Here is a 19,109-nt window from a genome sequence, read left to right on the forward strand (position 1 = left end):
CAAAATGATGATGTAAAGTATCTAAACAATAGCGGGAGGCAAACGGTCAAAAAAGTCAAATGAGGAAAATAAAAATGAAAATCACAGTGTTTACTTTTCATCACAACATCAGGATGCATACTATACCATAGTGCCATTTTTATAGTTGGAGAATGATAACTCACTAATGTAACGTAATCCCCAAATATTGTGACTGGCAACAGTTGTAGCGACCATTTATTGTTTTATGCAACAATTTTACTGGGTTGGTAAGTATGTATATCTGGTTCCGCCATATTAGTTACATGCTACTTATGCTTTAGGTGATTGCTTACTACTGCATGGAATTCATTATTTGCATTGAATCTTGCATCATGTCTCAATGTATGCAATCCTGTAGAGTGAGCTTTGTGTGAGTGAATGTATTTACTGTAAGTGAATATCAGCACGGAAAAGTTAAATCAACTTGGCTGCATCAGCACTGAGCACAGCTCACAACAGTCACTTGGTAGTCATCATACTGCATTAATTAATTCTGGAAGTAGCAAAAGTTTTTTTGTTTTTTTTCCCCAAAATACCCCCTCCACTAGTGTACGTGCACTTCCCCTGCCCTGGGTAATTCTTCAGAGTTAGCTGAAACCTTTGCAATATATGACTCTAGAAACAGCACACTTGTGCGTGCCAGAGGCATGACTAGTGTACTATATGGTCAGGACCACACAAGCCTACTCAAAGCTGACAGAGCTCAAGAAACCACAAAACCAGTGACAATAAAAATTTAAAGTGGTGTTGTGCAACAAATCTGAATAATAAATAAACAACAAATGAATAAAACAAACAATGCAAAAAAGCAAAGGAAATCATGAGAGCAGTACAAGGGCTCCCTCTGCACTGGTGTGCTGCTGATTAATCTGAAGCCTAAAAGCCTAAAAGTGTTTTGTGATGTCTCTTTAAATAGAACCGCCAATGCATTAAACTATCAAAGTGTGCTATTTAAAAGTTAATTATGTTTCAAACTAAGAGACAGCCCGTTCACTGTCTGCGTGGAGCTTTCATGTTCTCCCTGTATCTCTGTTAGTTTCCTCCAGGTGTCCTTTCAAGTCTGTACTACTACATCTGGCCACTTGCTCACAGACCCATGAGCACACCCCATAATGGGATGTCACCATGTACACATTTTTTTACGCCTTACATTTTATTTTCTTTGAGAAATGCTCAGCTCCCCACAACTTGTGGTGGAAATTGATGGATGCAAGCATTGTTAAAAGTGATAGAGGAACAAACAAAACCACAAGTTTAACTAATGGAGAGGACAGCGTTGAAATTTTTTTGAACAGAGGGCAACCATTATTATAAGTATAGACTTATTTTCTCTTCAGATGATTATATAAAAATCTAACAGACAATATTTTATTTACCTTGCTGAGATTCTGTCTGCTTAAACAGAGTGGACTCTTAAAGTGACTGGGCTACACCTAACATGTGCACAGATCCATTTTCTGTGTATGTCATGCCTGAAGTCGGATGATTTGAACTTTCCTCAGACATGTCTGAAATTGTGCCTATAATAACGACAAAATAGCACCAACGGACCTCAAATGCACCAGTTACATCTGAAACATCTGTTTATATGAATGTCTGAAATGTTTAAAGTATGTGAAGATAATGTTAAAAAAAGCTCATGTCCATTCTGGGTCTTCCAATCACTGATAATGTTTCTGATCCCAGGGGACTTTATCATGGTGACAGAGATCAGGCTTATCTTTATATTGCCAGTGCAGAGTTGCTTTTGGGGATCACAGGTGAAGCTTACAAAGACCGTGTCATCTGAAGAGTTAACAACAAAACAATCCCAACAAAACACACCCACACAAAAACAAAAATTCTGCTGGTGACATCATCTTGCTGCCATTTTAAAATCCTTGTCGATTGTAGGTGATGTGATTTTGTATCCATGCTATATGTTCACAGCCATGTGGTGTTCGTGACTGCTGTGTCTGTTGGATCGCATGACATGCCTTGTCACCATCCTTTACCAATATAAGTGAGCGGCAGCCAGCAGAATACATCTATGAATGTGTGGATTGAAGACACAATTTAAAAAAACAAAGCTCAAAAGTGAAAACTGAAGACAAAATTCACCACAAAAATTAATTAGGAAAAGGAACATTAAGCAAGTATGAGGATCATTTGCTTTCAGATATACTTTGAGTATGATTTCTGGGCAAGGCTTTCTTTCTGAACTGGTTTTGTCTTTAATTTACACAATTTACACATTTGGCTCAGTTATTTTTAACCAAAGTATTATAATCTGAATTGCTTACGTTTTTATAGACGTTTTTCTGAGTTCATTTTGTGAATGTTTCTGTTTATTGGGTAGTACAATTGTTTCTTACATAATTTTTTTAGTTAGGATCTTGTTGAAATAAGCCACAAATGTTTTGCATCTTTGTTTTCCTTGGACATAGCCATTTTGTGACTACATCTCTGGTTTCTGGTTCATGACTAAGGACTCACCTGGGCAAAAGTTTAGTTGGTGCAATTCACTTCCTAATATCTGAGTTTGTGTGTAATTAAAATCCTCTTTGTGCATTTAATTACCATTCCAGGTCTGTTTCTTTGATATTAAGGCTTTAGGTTTCTAGCATAATGACATTGGGTGCTGTTTCTGTGTTTGGTAAAGGATCCAATAGATTTTTTGAATGTGAATTATTTAGTTGGTTTCTTGATATTTCTGCTCTTGGTCACCTTGTTTAATTCACATTTGCTTTTTCTGCAACTACCAACATGCATTCATAATAGTGTTTTACCATACCATATAATTTTCAAATCCTGCTTAGTCTTGAGCAGGGTCACGATGGGCAGGGGTCTATCCTAGCAAGCATAAGGCCCTCCCTGTCCTGCAAAGCCTTTACCAGCTTATACTTATAGGGATGAATGTCATGATACACAAATTCAACAAACTTCACTGATGCTGCTTGCATAATGTTAGCATGGAGCACATCTTCATTCTCTCTGAAACATAATTGCTGTGCTGTTGAGTTTAGCACTGTTTGTTCAGCTCATCAACACAAGTTTAGTGATTTCTGAAATACTGAGACCGATTATTTCAGCCAGGAGAAGGAAAAATGTGATCATTTGAACATTTGCCTCTGGAAATGTATTTTGTGGAGGCTTCTACTCATTACTGCTAAAAGCAGTGGAAAGCAAATACATGCGCAGGCTGACAAAGTGCAACGGACATACATGGACTACAAAATCCTTAACAGTAATCCAGCTCTGTCTATTTGGAAGAAGGGTTTACATGGCATTTTAGAAATCAGGTTTCTGTGAATAATTGGGTTTTTGAAGTGCATTTAAACACGCTGTCACTCATGTGCGCTTGGGAGGCAGCTAAGGAGGTCACCCACCAGACGAGGGGTTGTGGTTTGTTCTAATACCTTTCTTTCCTCCCTCCTTGCAGAATGTAAGACTGACAGCCATTCCACTGCTGACGTCACTTCCATTGTCCGCCCTCCAGGACCCTTATGGCTGGAGGTTTGGCCATATTTTATTAGTTCTCTGTTGGATTTGTGACTGAAAAGATGTCTCAATCTCTTGGGAAAAAGTTTAACCAGTTGTTTTGTTTTATATTATACGGGTTCATGGATGTGCCCCAAACCTTTTTCTGTGTCAGTTATTTCCTCTTACAGCATAAATGTTTGCTCATAGTTTCCACTAGCCTTAATAGGCTAATCTAATATGACATTTTTGTGCAGAGTGACCCAGTTGTGCTGTGGTCAGCACTGCAGCCCCATATCTCCAAAGTCCTGGATTCAGATTCTGGCATGATGACTATTTCAGGTACCACAAGCCATGGCTTTTAACTACACAATATTGTAAAATGCTATTACAAAACATCTATTTTATGCACTCTACTAATACATGTAATTACTTTCCATCTTCATCTATTTTTGAATATGATTAAGGAAGTGAGCAAAGAACAGACCAAGTAGTGAAGAGTTGCGAAACAGGCATCATGAAGACCCATCATGTCTACACCCTTTAACCTCAATTTATCATCCAAAAGTTTTGATAGATCCCGTGGAAGAAGTGAGAGCATGCAGAAGGACTGACTGTCCCACACTTCAGTTACATTACACATATTTAAGTGAAAAATAAAGAGACCACAGGGACGGCAGTGGGCAAGGCCTTCCTCCTGAATTCTGACTTTGTCAGACTGTACAGTATTGACTGCCTGCACCTTGGCAGAGAAGAAATGGGGTTTAGTCGGACTTTCAGAACATTTCAGTATTCTGGGTCATACCCTAAGAAAGTTGCTATTTAAGAATAAACTGAATCTTGTCAAGCGTGGCTCTGCATATGATGATCTAAACGTTAATGTAGATGGAGTTGCATAAACAGGCATTGAGAGAGATTTGAAGAGAGTAATTGGAACAATTTGTAATTGATATTTTCTGCTGACCAGTAAAATCTGGCAATTTCTACAGATAATAATGTGCAGCACAGTGGTCCAGTGGTTAGCCCTGCCCTGTCTTTGTGTAGTTGGCACATTTTGCTTGTGCTCACTTGCTTTCATTTCCTCATACATCTCCAAGAAACATATTGTTAATGTAACTCTGGTGTGTAAATTTTACCCATCTGAGTGAGTGTGAATATATTCTGGGATAGACTGTTGTCCAGTCAAGGGATGTGCCTTGGGACTGGCTCTAACTCTTAGCAGGACTGCAATATTCATGGATGGACTTTCACGTTTGTCAAGTTCTGCAATGGCCTGGGAATCATAACATTTATAATGGGAATGGTATTATTCTAATGTTCAGACAAGCTGAAACACTGCAAAAAAGTGGGACTGGGGAATGAGGAGTGACAAAATCAAGCTGGAAAAACTCTAAGATCAAAATAAATGAATAATCAAATAAATAAAAGAAAGAAATATCAAAAGTGTTCTGACCAGCTGCATCACTGTCTGGTATGGCAACTGCAACATATCCGACCGCAAGCACCTGCAAAGGATAGTGAAGACAGCAGAGAACATTATTGGGGTGCCTCTCCCTTCACTACAGGACATATTTTACAAACACAGTGTCCGCAAGACCTGCAGCATTGTGCAGGACCCCTTACTCCCCTCACATGGACTTTTCACACTTCTGCCATCCAAGAGAAGATACTGCAGCATCAAAGCCAGATCTTCCAGGATGCAGGAGAGTTTTTACCCCCAAGCTGTTAGACTCCTTAAAACCAGGCTGCCCCCTGGGACCTTCCACACGGCCTCAACCACCTCTAAAAACAGAACTTTTATACATGTGAGTCACTGTCCTGCAAAGACGAGTGTGCAGGTAGAAAAGAACTGAAAGTCTCATACAGACCTTTAAGTATTTTGACACTCTTGTTATCCTTCTGCTGTGAAACATTCTGACCTGTCATTGTTTACACGTCTTAAACAACTATTATCATACACTGATAATTTCTGTATTATCTATATCTATTATTATCCATATTACTAAACGAGAATGGTAAACCGGATGGACGCAGGGACATGGGCCGTGGACGCAAAAGACGTACTGCGCAGGTGCCACACCAAGCCCTCCTCCAAGCACCGGAAACTGAGAAATGATACGCCGCGCCCATAGCAACAGACCCATGCAACAAAGCGCCACACGAAGCCCATACCACACGAAACAGGACACACACAAAAAAGAGGATTCAGACCCACGACACACAAAGCACCCCTCCACTAACAAAAATAAGAAATGAGGCGACGCGCCCCAAGCACACCAAAAACAAAGGAGTCAGACGCAAGCGCCACATAGCACACGAAACGGTACGCACACAAAAATGAGGATTCACACCCACGACTCACAAAGCCCCCCTCCACTAACAGAAATAAAAAATGAGGCAACGCGCCCCTCAAAAAAAACACACGACAACAAACGATGTCATACACAGACAACAAGAGACCGGACTACAATACATATACAGGCACGACACCTGATGGGTAATAACACGAAGAAACGAAATGTCCCTATTAAACATACGTCATCTGCACACCTTCAAACTACACACCATAGGTGAATCTCATTACAATGATGCACTATTAACCGTACAACCACACAAAAGGCTCCATATTAACAGTGAGTGCGATCCTCCTTATAACTTATCCATATTAATAACGATCCTATCTTTGCACAATGTCTTGTCTTGTTTGTGTTTTAATATTTAATTTTTAAATTTTTAAATTTTAAATTTTAATTTATTTATTGCATGTTGTTACACTGTGGACCCTGAGCTTCGCAATTTCATCTATCTGTATACTTGTATATGGTTGAGATGACAATAAAGTTCACTTTGACTTTGACTTTGAAAAATACCTGAGCTCAAAATCAAACCCAAAAATTGTACTCAATAAATACATAAAGTCCTGATTCCTTTAAAAAAATCATCTTTAACTACAACTTGTAATGACTGAATAAATCTCCACAATCTTGGACACCAGTACCAGCGCTGCACTGGTTTAAATAGAGTTGCAGTAATGACATCACATGGCATGACTTCTAACTGTTAGGGGCAGCAATGGGACATTTTTGTTAGCAATAGAGAAGTTCATTACACTACAATTGTAGCATCCTGACAAAATAGAATTTAATGGAAGATAACAGGAGAACATAAAGACCAAAACAAGAAAGGAGTGCCAGCAAACAAAAGTGCAGGATAACAGTTCAACAATTTAATGCACTGATGAAAACAAAGAAAATGTGAGTAATACACCTCACAAAGCTAAAGGTATAATAAAAATAATGCTATGCACATAACTAATGAATCTGTATCTGCAAGTCTGACTACTACACTGCTAGCTCTCCTTCCATTACAGGTGTCAAAAATCAATGTATTAAGGGATAAAGGAATCCACAATTGCCCACAAATTGAACCCCTGATTGATGATTGTCACTTCTCACAATCTGAGATCCACAAAAACAACAAAGTGCTACTTATTGCTAAAAAGAAAAAAAGTGAAGCCGACAAGTGTATAAAACTACAACATACACCCTGGAAAATAATTAGAATGGTAAAGACTGAAGAGGCAGGGTGATGTTTTAGTCATGCCCAGTTGTTTTCATTGATGTTATATAAATGGCATGTTGGAAGTACCCTGTGTTTAATTGTACAATTCATTTTTTCCTCACCTTCATATGTGGGATCAGCGTGCATGGAGGCTCCTAGTTGGTTTGCTGAAAGAAAAAAGGAAAGAAATTAAAGACATGAGAAGACATGCTGGGGAAGCAAAACCTCCAATGCCCATGCTGCACATGTGTTGTTTTTTAAACTCACAAACATCATGAAACAGACACATATGGATCACAATCAAAGTTGCCTCTGTTATAAGATATTCTAGCCTTTCCAGAAAAGCTTCAAGTAGTCTTTACCGTTTCATGAAACAGCAACACAACATGAATTTAATGTCTGACATGTATGGAATAAATCATGCTTTCATCCACTCATTTTTCAAAGTCACTTTTCCAGAGTGAGATTACAAGAAATCAGAAGCCTAATCCAGCCATCATTGAACACAAGCCAAGGACACTCCCTAGAAAGAACAGAGTTAAACTGGTCCGGAATATTCTGGAATGGCATTCCGTCACCCAAATGGTTCCACAGGAAAAAGTGATTGATTTGACCACAGACATAGAATTACTAGACGCCGCATGACCAGCAGCATCATACGTCAACGTCGCCACCATATTGCAAGTGGCACTGCTGTGGAGTGAAGTAATGGATAAAGATGCCTCACGCATGTGCTGCTTGGGCTTGTACAAACCGCTGTACGCTCCAAACCAGATCCCGGGGGATTACATTTCATAGGTAAGGCTGAACAATTGTTTTGGTTATATTTGGCCATTAGAATCTTAACTTTAGCTACGCCAGGCTAAGCTTGCAAAGCTATGCATTTATGTGCTCAGGTGAGCCTCCAAGCAATGTTTTGGCTAAACGTATTTAGTCACTAACTATGTAGATTGTTGCTAGCTGTTAACATTTGTCAAATTTTGAAGGCTTCCCAAAGAAATCCTCCTCAGGAAGCAGTGGGAGGTAGCCCTTAGACGGGAGTTTGAGAAAGCTGTCCTGTGATGTGTGCCGTGCTAGTTTGGTAACAGATGCTGTACTGGCATCATATGATCAAAGCTACCACTTGCTCACATTAAAAAACAAAAGAGGTTTGATGATTCCTTCTGAGGGTACAGTCAAGGTGGTCAAAGTAGCTGAGCATGTTATCCGACAGTCGACATTAGGGCAAGCTGTCAGTGTATCTTTGATCAATCAGTTTGTTAGGGCTGAGATTGGTTCAGATGATGTGTTTTTTCTCAAGGAGCACATTTAGGAAACACAGTTTGAAATTGACAACCATCATTTTATGCTCATGTCTTTAGTTGTGTCTGTCTTCCACAAACTAAGGCTGCACCATATTGCCAGACTGAATACTCTCAAATTACAGAGTGGCAACACACGCAAAAAGCTATGTAAGACAGTTCTGTTTAATGGATTTTAGATCCTATCCTGTATATATTTAAGTAACCACATTGTGTGTGTGCGTGTGTGTGTGTGAGAGAGAGAGAGAGGAATGAGTGAAATGTTTTCAGAAATTATTAAGCCAATTTGTATAAAATAAAATTGTTTATTTTTGTCGTTGAGTGTATTATTTCACTGCTAAAAGAAAGACCAGACTGCCAGTTGCAGTCTTACTATTTTGACTTTCAGACATTGGTCAAGTTTTCGTCTCAGTAATTAATAATAATAATAATAATAATACATTTTATACACTCAAGGTCACCTTACAATAAAATTAAACAACATTAGTAAAATTAAAACATGAGAATGATAAATCAAAAAGCAATAATTAGCAAACAAACAAAGATAACTGGCAGTAACAGTGCAAAATCCACAATTGGTATGCCAGTTTGAAAAGATAAGTTTTGAGGGTAGTTTTAAAATGTGTTATTGAATCGAGCTGACGTATATGAGAGGGAAGAGAATTCCAGAGTTGAGGAGCACTATGAGAGACGCTCGAGCTCCCATAGAACTGAGTCTGATGTGCGGTACAGAAAGTCGAGCTGCAGATGAGGATCTGAGTGAGCGAGAGGAGTGCAAGTCTGTAGGAGATCAGTGAGGTTGTGGAGAGCTTTAAATGTTCAGAGCAGTATTTTGTATTTTATTCGGTAGTTAACAGGGAACCGGTGAAGTTGAGAGAGAATAGGTGTAATGTGTTCAGTGGATTTAGAACAGCAGGTTATTATTCTGGCAGCAGAATTTTGAAGAAGTTGTAAGCGATGGATACGTTTTTGTGGGATGCCAGATTGAATAGCATTAAAGTAATCTATACGTGAGGTGACTCGGGCATTAACCAATATTTCACTACTGTGTTGCGTAAGAAAAGGACGAAGGCTAGAAATGTTTTGGAGATGGAAGAAGGCAGTCCGAAAAATGTTACTTATATGGGAGGAATTATTTATTATTATTAATAAATTATTATATTTATTAGTATTATTATTATATTTAATAATTGCCATTATTGGTGTATAAATTGATATAAATAATTGCATTTAAACGATTCGCCAACATCTGTTGTATGTAAACGATACTGTTTTAAATGTTATTGTTTTTTCATCAGAAAAAATGCATTTAAACGATTCGCCAACATCTGTTGTATGTAAACGATACTGTTTTAAATGTTATTGTTTTTTCATCAGAAAAACCGGTTTCCACGTCTACCTGTATTAATGTAAACGGCTCTTTTGTCACTGGCAATATGGCGGACGCACTGATGTATCATGTCGACTGGGCAATAGTGATGTGTCGTTCGCGAACGAGCCGGCTCGATGCTTTGAAGCGACCGAGAGGAGCCGATGCCCGTCGAGCAGAGCCGAAGCCTCAGCGGCTCCTGCTCAGCTCTGCTGAAAATCCATTCGGCAGGGGCGGGACTTTATTTATATGGTCACACAGAACATTGGCTCATAATGCCGGCTCGTTCACGAACTACACATCGGACTAGGATCGTACCATTATGTGAAAGAAGAAAGGGGGGCAGCGAAGAAAGCGAGTGTTGGTACAGGCCAGGTACGGTCTGTGTACCTGGCTGTCGCTGCGACAGACGAGGAGCCAGATTTAAATGCAAGCGCATCGTGAAGAAAAAAAGAAGAGTGAAGAATTGAGTGAAAGCCGAAAAAGAAGCAGCATCTGGCTGCATTTCAGTGATATTGGAGACTGCAAAGCTAAGTGCAGAATTTGTAATATGAAAATATCCGTTAGAGCAGGATCAACAACAAACCTGCACAGACATATAAGAACCACCCACCCATCCGTGCAACTGGAGGAGAGCGTGCCCTCTCTCCTGCCATCCACTGAGCCTGGAAAGAGCCAATTACTTCTGCTGCAGCATCCACTGTCTTACCGAAAACTGCAGGTATAACACGGTCTTCAGTTCAAACCAAAATAAGCACATGTATTGCAAAACAAATGACGCCAAACAAACAAGTGTAGATGAGTAGCTGGCTAAAATGATAGCTAGCGACTTTTAACCATTTTCCATTGTGGAGGACAGAGGATTTACAACTTTTGTACAGGCCTCAAACCTCATGTATGTTCTCCCTAGCAGAAAAACTTTGTCCCAAACAGTTATTCCATAACTATATATCTGAGGATGGAGTACAACACTGTGCTTTCAGAAACAACTGCTCTGGAAAAAAAAGTAGCATTTAATAACAAGAGCTGTGGATGAGGCATTTCAAAGAATAAGTGCAGCAGCAGCAAGATGCAACCCCAGCAGCCTGTCAGCTCCTCCATCAGAGGGCCAAGAGGAAGAAATTGGAGCAGGGGCATGTTCACAGGAACCACAAGCTTCTGCTGTGTGGAGGCTCTTTGACGAAAGAGCAACAGGAGACACTGCAAGGTGAAATCCCACAGCTGATGCTATGCTGGAGTTGAGGTCCTATATTGAGGAGCCCCTCATCCAAAGAGCTGAAGACCCACTGAGCTGGTGGGAGGCCAAGGCTGCAGTCTACCCACGCCTGGTTAAGGCAATGGTAGGAATAATTTGCATTGTCGCTACATCGGTCCCCTCAGAAAGAGTCTTCTCAAAAACAGGACAAATAATCACGGAGAGGAGAAATCGCATCAGCCCATCTAAGCTGTGGAATCTGGCATTTCTGAATGCCAACCTGGCCTAAAAACTTTTATTCAAAGAGTCATAGTGTTGTGTTGTTGTTGAGTTTGGCCATTGCTGTGGTGTTTGCTGTGATTTTGTGTTAAGTTGTTCATTTAAAGCTTTTATTAAAATGTTAAACAAAAGTAACTGTGTATTTATTGTAATGAAAAAATGCATAAAATACGTAATGTCTGAAAACAATGAATAAGAAATTGCTTATACACAAACCATTCATAATTGCTTAATTAGGCTAAAATATAAGCATTCAAGTGATACTAAACGAAGAGCCATTCGGGAGCCGTAAGAGCCGGCTCTTTAAAGGGAGCCGATCCAAAAGAGCCGGAGTTCCCATCACTACTGGGCAACGTAGTGAATGCGGCGTCTATCTATATACAGCATGTCTATGGATTTGACCATCTGTTTTCAGTAGCCACAATCTTATTGGCTACTTCCACGTACTGGCTGCGTGCCGAGCCAGAGAAAAAGAGCCAATCATGTTTCAGCTTCGTCAGAACACACAATAGTTTTCCGTAGTAGTAGTAGAACATAGTGTACTTAGTTAAGTTTCAGTTGTGTATGAAACAAAAAGCGGAACTTATGGCTAACAGTTTGCCAAATGAGCAAGGAAGGTGAGTCATTTGAAAACGGCTCACGCTGCATTTCTAAATTGAAGACTACTATTCTGTTAGCATTGCTGGGAAAGTTAATATGGCAGTGTTATGGATTTTATTTGTAAAATGGGTAAGTGGGTTAAACGATACCTGAATCACACACATTTTAGCCACGACAGAAAAAAAAGGCTTGCGATAAAATCAGACAGCGCTAGCTCGGCCCTCACCACTAACCTGAAGAAAACGTCATGTGTCTTGTCCTTTTGTTCCAGTCCGTATATAAAAATACGTGCATTTAGACCTTGTTAGCCCCAGAGCTTGTTTGTTATGAGTACTGTGGTGTGGTAATTGAGCAATCTTTTTGTCTGTTAAATTGATTCACACCAGCACTGATCATTCCAACTCGTTGTGTTTTACAGAGATGGATAGTGGAGTAGGTACAAAGAAGAAATTACTGAGTGGTTATTTTCAGAGGTATTTATGGATTGATTTTGTATGTTACACCTTTCTAAAATGAATATAAACAAAGAATAACAAAAAGTCACCATCTACATTTTGTACATTTTTTACTACTTTCTGTAATTATATTAAGAATGTAATTTTGTATATTACTATCTGATATAAACTTAAGTTTGCTTTTAGACTGAGCAGCTCAGGAACTAAGATTAAGAATTGTCCCAGCAGTATTGCAGTAGCACAGTCCAGAAGAGCAGCAGCACTAGCAGTAAAACCGTCCAGAGCAACCACACAGGTCAGATCTGTGAAACCACAAATGTGCTCATCATTTGGCATGTAGAGAAAGGAGCTGCTTTTGTCCAAAACTCTTCCAATGCAACACTCTTGTAGCTGTTCAGCTGTACGGTGTGTGTCATAGTCACATTCAAAAGTTCCCCCACCTTAAAAATTCTAGTTTAACCTCAGGAATAGGGCAATAGTCTATCATGGGGTGGTCAGACTCGGTCCTGGAGACCCTTTGTGGCTTCAAATTTTTGTTCCAACCCCTTTCACAGTCAGTGAGCCACCTGTAATTGGTCTCATTTTTTAGCTGGTCTTTTTTTCCCTCTTATTCTGCATTCAAAAAAACACATCGTCAAGAATTTTAAATTTATTATATAAGGTATTTAGAAGTATTTGTTTGGTTGCTTTAAATGCTTAAATCTCCTGTTGTTTTCCTATTTTTTCCATGTAGTTTGCTCCCTTATTGTATCTTAATTGTGACAACTAACAACAAGCAGAACAGACACTTGGGTAAACAACCATGAATAATCGTTTGTATGTATTTTTTCCATTATTTTATCCTAAATATGATAACTAACAACAAACAGAGTTAAAGTTAAGTTAAAAATCTAAATCATCCCAATTCCTCATCCCAATTTTCACTACTTATCTGAGACTGTGTCACAGGAGCTGCAGTATTTGCAGTGAAGTGTTCCTTTCCCCAGCCTCACTTTGCAGCTCATACTGTGGGATCCCAAGGCATTCCCAGGCCATCTTGGAGATGGCAGGCCCAGAGTCATCTCCAGGGCACCAAAGGGCCTCTATATCTGCTCACTATTCAAGGAGTGGATGTAGTGGTGGTCCACTCCTACAAGTACTTGGGGATCCACATTAATGGTAGATTAGACTGGTCACGGAACACAGAGAAACTATATAGAAAGGGCAGAGCAGGCTCTTATTCCTTAGGAGGCTCTGTTCCTTTAATGAGGGAGGTGACATCCATCACATCTTCTACAACTCTGTGATAACCAGTGCCTTTTTCTATGTGCTGGGCTGGTAACATCACTTCAAGAGAGGCCCACCGAATTGACAAGCTAATTAAAAGGGCAAGCTCAGTTATAGGACACACTAAACACACCCTGAAGGTCGTAGCAAAGGAAAGAATTAAAAAAAAACTGAGTGCCATTATGAACAGAGTTGCACATCCTCTCTCTGACACACTAACACTGAGGACTTTCAGACAACAAAGTATTAAGCAGAAGTGTGTCAAGAAACGTTACTGGGACTCCTTTATATCAACAGCAATATGTCTGCATAATGGCTCACTTTGACAGCCAAGTCAGAAGTTTTCTTCCTTTTTAATTTTCTTGCTTTCTAGTCATTCCAGTTTGTATTCAGACCAAAGTGTGTGTTTTATTTATTTATTTATGTTTGTATGTATGTATTTATTTAAAGAGCTTATGCAAAAAGCCAGATTTCCCCAGGGACAAATAAAGTTCTATATAACCTTAGAAAGTGGGAAATAACAGCTTTCTTAATTAGGCTACGAGTCCAAACAAAAAGAGAAGTTGGGTGGAACAAAAACTTGCTGCCAATGGAGGTCCCCAGGACTGAGTTTCAAATCCACTACTCTAAGTGATAAAATTTACTTAAATATCATTTACTTAGTTTGTCTCCTAATAGTTTGTTTTTTCTTTCAGTTTCAATTAAGCACACTATTCACTAATTACAAATTAAAATATAGTTAGAAAATAAAACAAACCGACATAAAACTAAAACACACATTATATTAGTTAAACAGGAACAGAAAAACACCATGCAACAATGTAACATTTTCAGGCCTGTTTAGTCTAATTCACTGTAGTGCTAAGCCTGAGGCAAGAAGCGGCTCTACATGAGATGTCTGTTCCCTCAAGTGCCCATCTACTTCACACCCACATGGGTCAGCCAGGAACTGGCCCCTGTCTGGAATGTGAGAAGAACACTGGAGTACCTGGAAAACCCCACACGGGCATAGAGAGTACATGAAAACTGCACACCAGCTACGACCAGAAGTGCAACTTGAATCTAGGAAACCATGCAATTTAAACAGAAAAACACACACACACACTGACTGTGGATGGATGGATAGATAGGATTTATTGCCTACTTAAACATGCTGATATTTGCTACTTTCTATGGTTAGATAGAACTTTATTTGTCCTCGGGGAAATTTGACTTTTTACAAAAGAGCTTATTAAATAGATAGATAAATAAATCCACACACACCAGAATGACTAAAAGGGAAGAAAGTTAAAAAGAATGAAAACTTCTGACTGGCAATCACAGTGAGGCATTATAGAGGCGTATTGCTGCTGGTATAATGGAGCCAATGTAGTGTGTGCGTGTGTGTATATATACGGTACACTGTATATACACATACACACACAGGAACGCGCAGGGTGACAGAGTAGGTCTGTGGTTAGCGCTATTGTTTCACAGATCCAGTGCCCTGGGTTGCATTATGTTTAAGTCTTGCGTATTCTCTCTGTGTTAGCATTGGTTTTCCATCAGGTACTCCAGTTTTCCTTGCAAAGACCCAAAGAGGTGCATATTAACTATCCATCCATCCATCCATTTTCCAACCCGCTGAATCCGAACACAGGGTCACGGGGGTCTGCTGGAGCCAATCCCAGCCAACACAGGGCACAAGGCAGGAAACAATCCCAGGCAGGGTGCCAACCCACTGCAGGACACACACAAACACACCCACACACCAAGCACACACTAGGGCCAATGTAGAATCGCCAATCCACCTAACCAGCATGTCTTTGGACTGTGGGAGGAAACCGGAGCACCTGGAGGAAACCCACGCAGACACGGGGAGAACATGCAAACTCCATGCAGGGAGGACCCGGGAAGCGAACCCAGGTCCCCAGGTCTCCCAACTGCGAGGCAGCAGCGCTACCCACTGCGCATATTAACTAGCAACTCTAAATTGGCCTGTGTAGGCGTTTATGTGAGAGAGTCTATCAAAGAGTGCACGGTTTCTTGTCTTGTGTCTACTGAAGGACTAAGCAGGTTTGAAAATGAGTGACTTAACACACTGTTCTCTATTTAATATTAGTCAAAATTTCAATTTTTTTTTTCTTTTGCAAGAGTCCTGATCAAATAAGGTACCAAGTATTAAAACAGTTTTACAGGAGACACACCTCAAAACATGTGCAAAAATGTATATATTTGTAAACATATTCATTAATAAACTGACCTGACCTGGATTAAATGAGTTTAAGAATGGATGGATGAACGGACTACACCAGTGCTTCTCAAATTCAGTCCTGAGGACCCCCTGTGGCTGCAGGTTTTTGTTCCAAGCAGCTTCTGTTTTTAATTGGACTCCTGGGCTAATTGAGTGTACTGTTATTTCCCAAGGTGTGTGTTTTGGGAACAATATAGAAATTAGAAAAGTAAGTTTGGTAAAAAAAAAAAATATATATATATATACAGTATATATATATTCAAATTTACCAAGCAGTTATATGGGAATAATGTATTTTTTGTCTTTTTAACAACATTTTTATCTTGATTTTCATTCTACTTTTCTAAGTGTTCTAATTGTTAAATTAATCTTTTATTTCCTAATTAGTGGGTCTGATGCTAAAGTACTTACAGCCTTTGATTATTCAGTGTTGTTTGCTCTGCTCGTTTTTAATTGTCATTAATAAGATACAATGAAGGCAGAAAACTGCACAGAGAAAGGGCAAAATATAATGAAATCAACAAAAGACAGTTCAGCATTTAAATCTATAGCAAAAGCAGAAATGTTTCTAAATGTCTTATAAATGTAAAAATCATGCTGCTGGGCTTTTCTGGTGTTGTCGCTGATTATGAATCTGGTTGGAACAAAAACCTGCAGCCACAGGGGGTCCCCAAGACTGAGTTTGAGTACCCCTGGACTATAATATTCTTAGACTATAAAGTAAATGTTGGTGTTTTAATGATTAATACGAAATGCAGCAGAAGTGAGAGATGACAATTGACATTTAAATCCATATATTATTATTATTATTATTATTAAAGCTGCTTAACTCAATCCAGGGATGTTGAATATTTTTTTTATTGATAATATTATTCATGATATACTGTATTATTATGCATTCACTAACACCATAATACCATAATCATAATGACAATTTTATCTGTGCATCTGTTGAGTATTTATTATTTATGTGCTTTTCTTGAACCTCTGTAAAATTTTAATATCTCCTTGGGGGCAGATAATTTTCTATCTATCTATCTATCTATCTATCTATCTATCTATCTATCTATCTATCTATCTATCTATCTATCTATCTTATATATAATAATCTAGGCTGTGCCAGTGTTTAAAGATATCACTAAGCCATCATTATTCTGTTTAGTTTCATTCTTTAAGCTTCACTTCAGTCCTCTTTCCCACATACAGAATAATTTTGCACAATATTATTTGCATCTTCTATTAATAAAAAAGTGTTCTTTATTTTAATACATTCTTGCTTATCGTGGTGCCAAAGACATGCAAGCCATCCATACACATGACAATACTACTATATCAGCTGATCTTTCATTTATTGTGTGCTGTTGTTATTTTATTGCTGCCTGTGGTAGACATACAAGAGTGACTCTGAACTTTGCAGTTCATCTTAATACATCTCAAGGTTGCAGGAAACGTGTTTTAAAATATGTATATCTCATCTAATCTCATATTTTATAATTAGCTATTTTCTTCAGACACACCAAACGACCTAAAAGACTGGAATACAGAGCTGAGATGTAGTGAAAGTATTAAATCCCTACTTGCCGTTTCACACAGATCATAGACATAATTTGTGAACTTGCACAAGTTTACTGAAATATTGTGCAATTCATTTGCAAAAAGATAAGTTCTTGATAAAAAAATAATGCATAAGCTTTTGCCTTTAGATAAAAGTATCTTTTAGTGAGATCTATGACTAAGCACTATGAATTATTGTTCTACTACCAGAATGCTTCATATATAAAAAGCAAAATAAAAAGTCTTTTCTTTGGGTTTTCTTTTACTTTTTAATCTTTTCTTTAACCAAGTACTTAAAGCTTTGTCGTTACATTTTCTCACTGTAGAGACAATTGAGACCAAGATATTCTGTATACTGTATAACAAGCAGAGGTGCTGAGGCCACAGCCTTCAAATTTGCAAGAAACAACCAGCTTTGAAATTCTAATTAACAAGAAGTATTTATTTTCCCTCCTTACCATATTCAGGCTCCTTCTCGGGTTCAGGTTTAATTAATTTTGTTTTCTTTCTTTTTATGGGATAGCGCAGGTGAATGACAAGACCTCTGTGGGGTTTTTCATAATAAGAAATCATTTCTTTCAGATTTTTAAAGAATTTCTCCTCCAAACCAGAACATGTCTAGGGAAAAAAATATAAGAATGTTTAAATGATTTGTTTTTAATATGCAACTTCTGTCTTTTCAGATCACATTTTTGACCAAACACAGCTTGTGCAGACAACTGGTGTATTTTTAGCACAGTATACGGTCTGAGTTAGCAGTTTTAAAAGATGTTCTCATTTTTGTCTTGCTTTGCTTTTGGTAAACATTTAGCATTAAAACTCTTGGAATCTCAGGCCATGAAGTATTTCTTAAATTAAACACACTTTAAAAAATGTGTTCAATGTTTAGCTGATGCAGGAAACATTTTAATTCTTCTTCTTCTTTCAGCCTCTGCCGTTAGGGGTTGCCACAGTGGATCATCTTGTTCCATATCTTCCTGTCCTTTACATCTTGCTTTCTTACACCCATCGTCTGCATGTCCTCTCTCACCACATCCACAAACGTTTAATAATGGACAACATTGCTACTTCTCAAAAGTGAGTTTTATACTAACAAAAATGCATTTCAGTACTATAAAGTAAAACAAAAATAAGTAATGTTTATAATGAACAGTACTGCTTATTGCATTTGGTGTAATGTGTGTTTTGCTAACAGCAATGGAAATATCAATGAAGAAGAGAATATTTGATTTCCCCCCAAAAAGTCTCTTTATTTTTGCATTAGTTAAAGGTAGAGATCAATGAAATTCAGTTTTTTAAACACTTGATTGTTTTGCTTTAAGAAGTGTTAAACAGTAGATGGTAAAATGAAAATCAGAAATAACATAGTAGGGAATTAAATAAAATGTGATATGTCTGAATCTCATCAATGCACTCCCATGTCTTACTTTATTTATTCATTTAGTTTACTTTATACAAAGTTAAAAACACTCAGAGAACAGTTATGGTTTTGACAAAAAAATAACATACAGTATGTCACTTAAAGTGAAATGACATGTTCTGTAGCATATAAAGTGTAATTATTTAAATGTACACTTCTAATAGAGTATAAAGACCTTTTATCTCACATTAAACTGTTCTATTTTTAATTCTTCCTCTGTACTCTCACAGCTTTTCTTGGTCAGAGTTCTGTAACATGCAGTGATCAACTTACTGTACCACCGACTATAACATTTACAAGCCATCCAGCACTATACATACACATATAAAAGATGATCAAAAAATCTTGAGCCTGAACCTGAAAGGGGTATTCTATGGTGCTAATTTTGCAAGCTGT

General features: G+C 38.3%; 1 protein-coding gene across 1 annotated transcript in view; it reads right to left on the reverse strand.

Moving 5' to 3' along the window:
• si:ch73-264p11.1 (uncharacterized protein LOC100000923 homolog) overlaps window positions 1–19,109 on the reverse strand; it is a 34,444-nt gene that overhangs the window by 9,393 nt on the left and 5,942 nt on the right. The window contains exons 4-5 of the mRNA XM_051926521.1: window positions 17,752–17,911; window positions 7,164–7,208 (exon numbers count right to left, since the gene is read on the reverse strand). Coding sequence (XP_051782481.1) covers window positions 7,164–7,208; window positions 17,752–17,911 — 205 coding nt within the window. The remainder of the gene's footprint in view (window positions 1–7,163; window positions 7,209–17,751; window positions 17,912–19,109) is intronic.

This window comes from Erpetoichthys calabaricus, chromosome 4 (assembly GCF_900747795.2).
Source record: "Erpetoichthys calabaricus chromosome 4, fErpCal1.3, whole genome shotgun sequence".
NCBI classification, from domain to species: domain Eukaryota; kingdom Metazoa; phylum Chordata; class Cladistia; order Polypteriformes; family Polypteridae; genus Erpetoichthys; species Erpetoichthys calabaricus.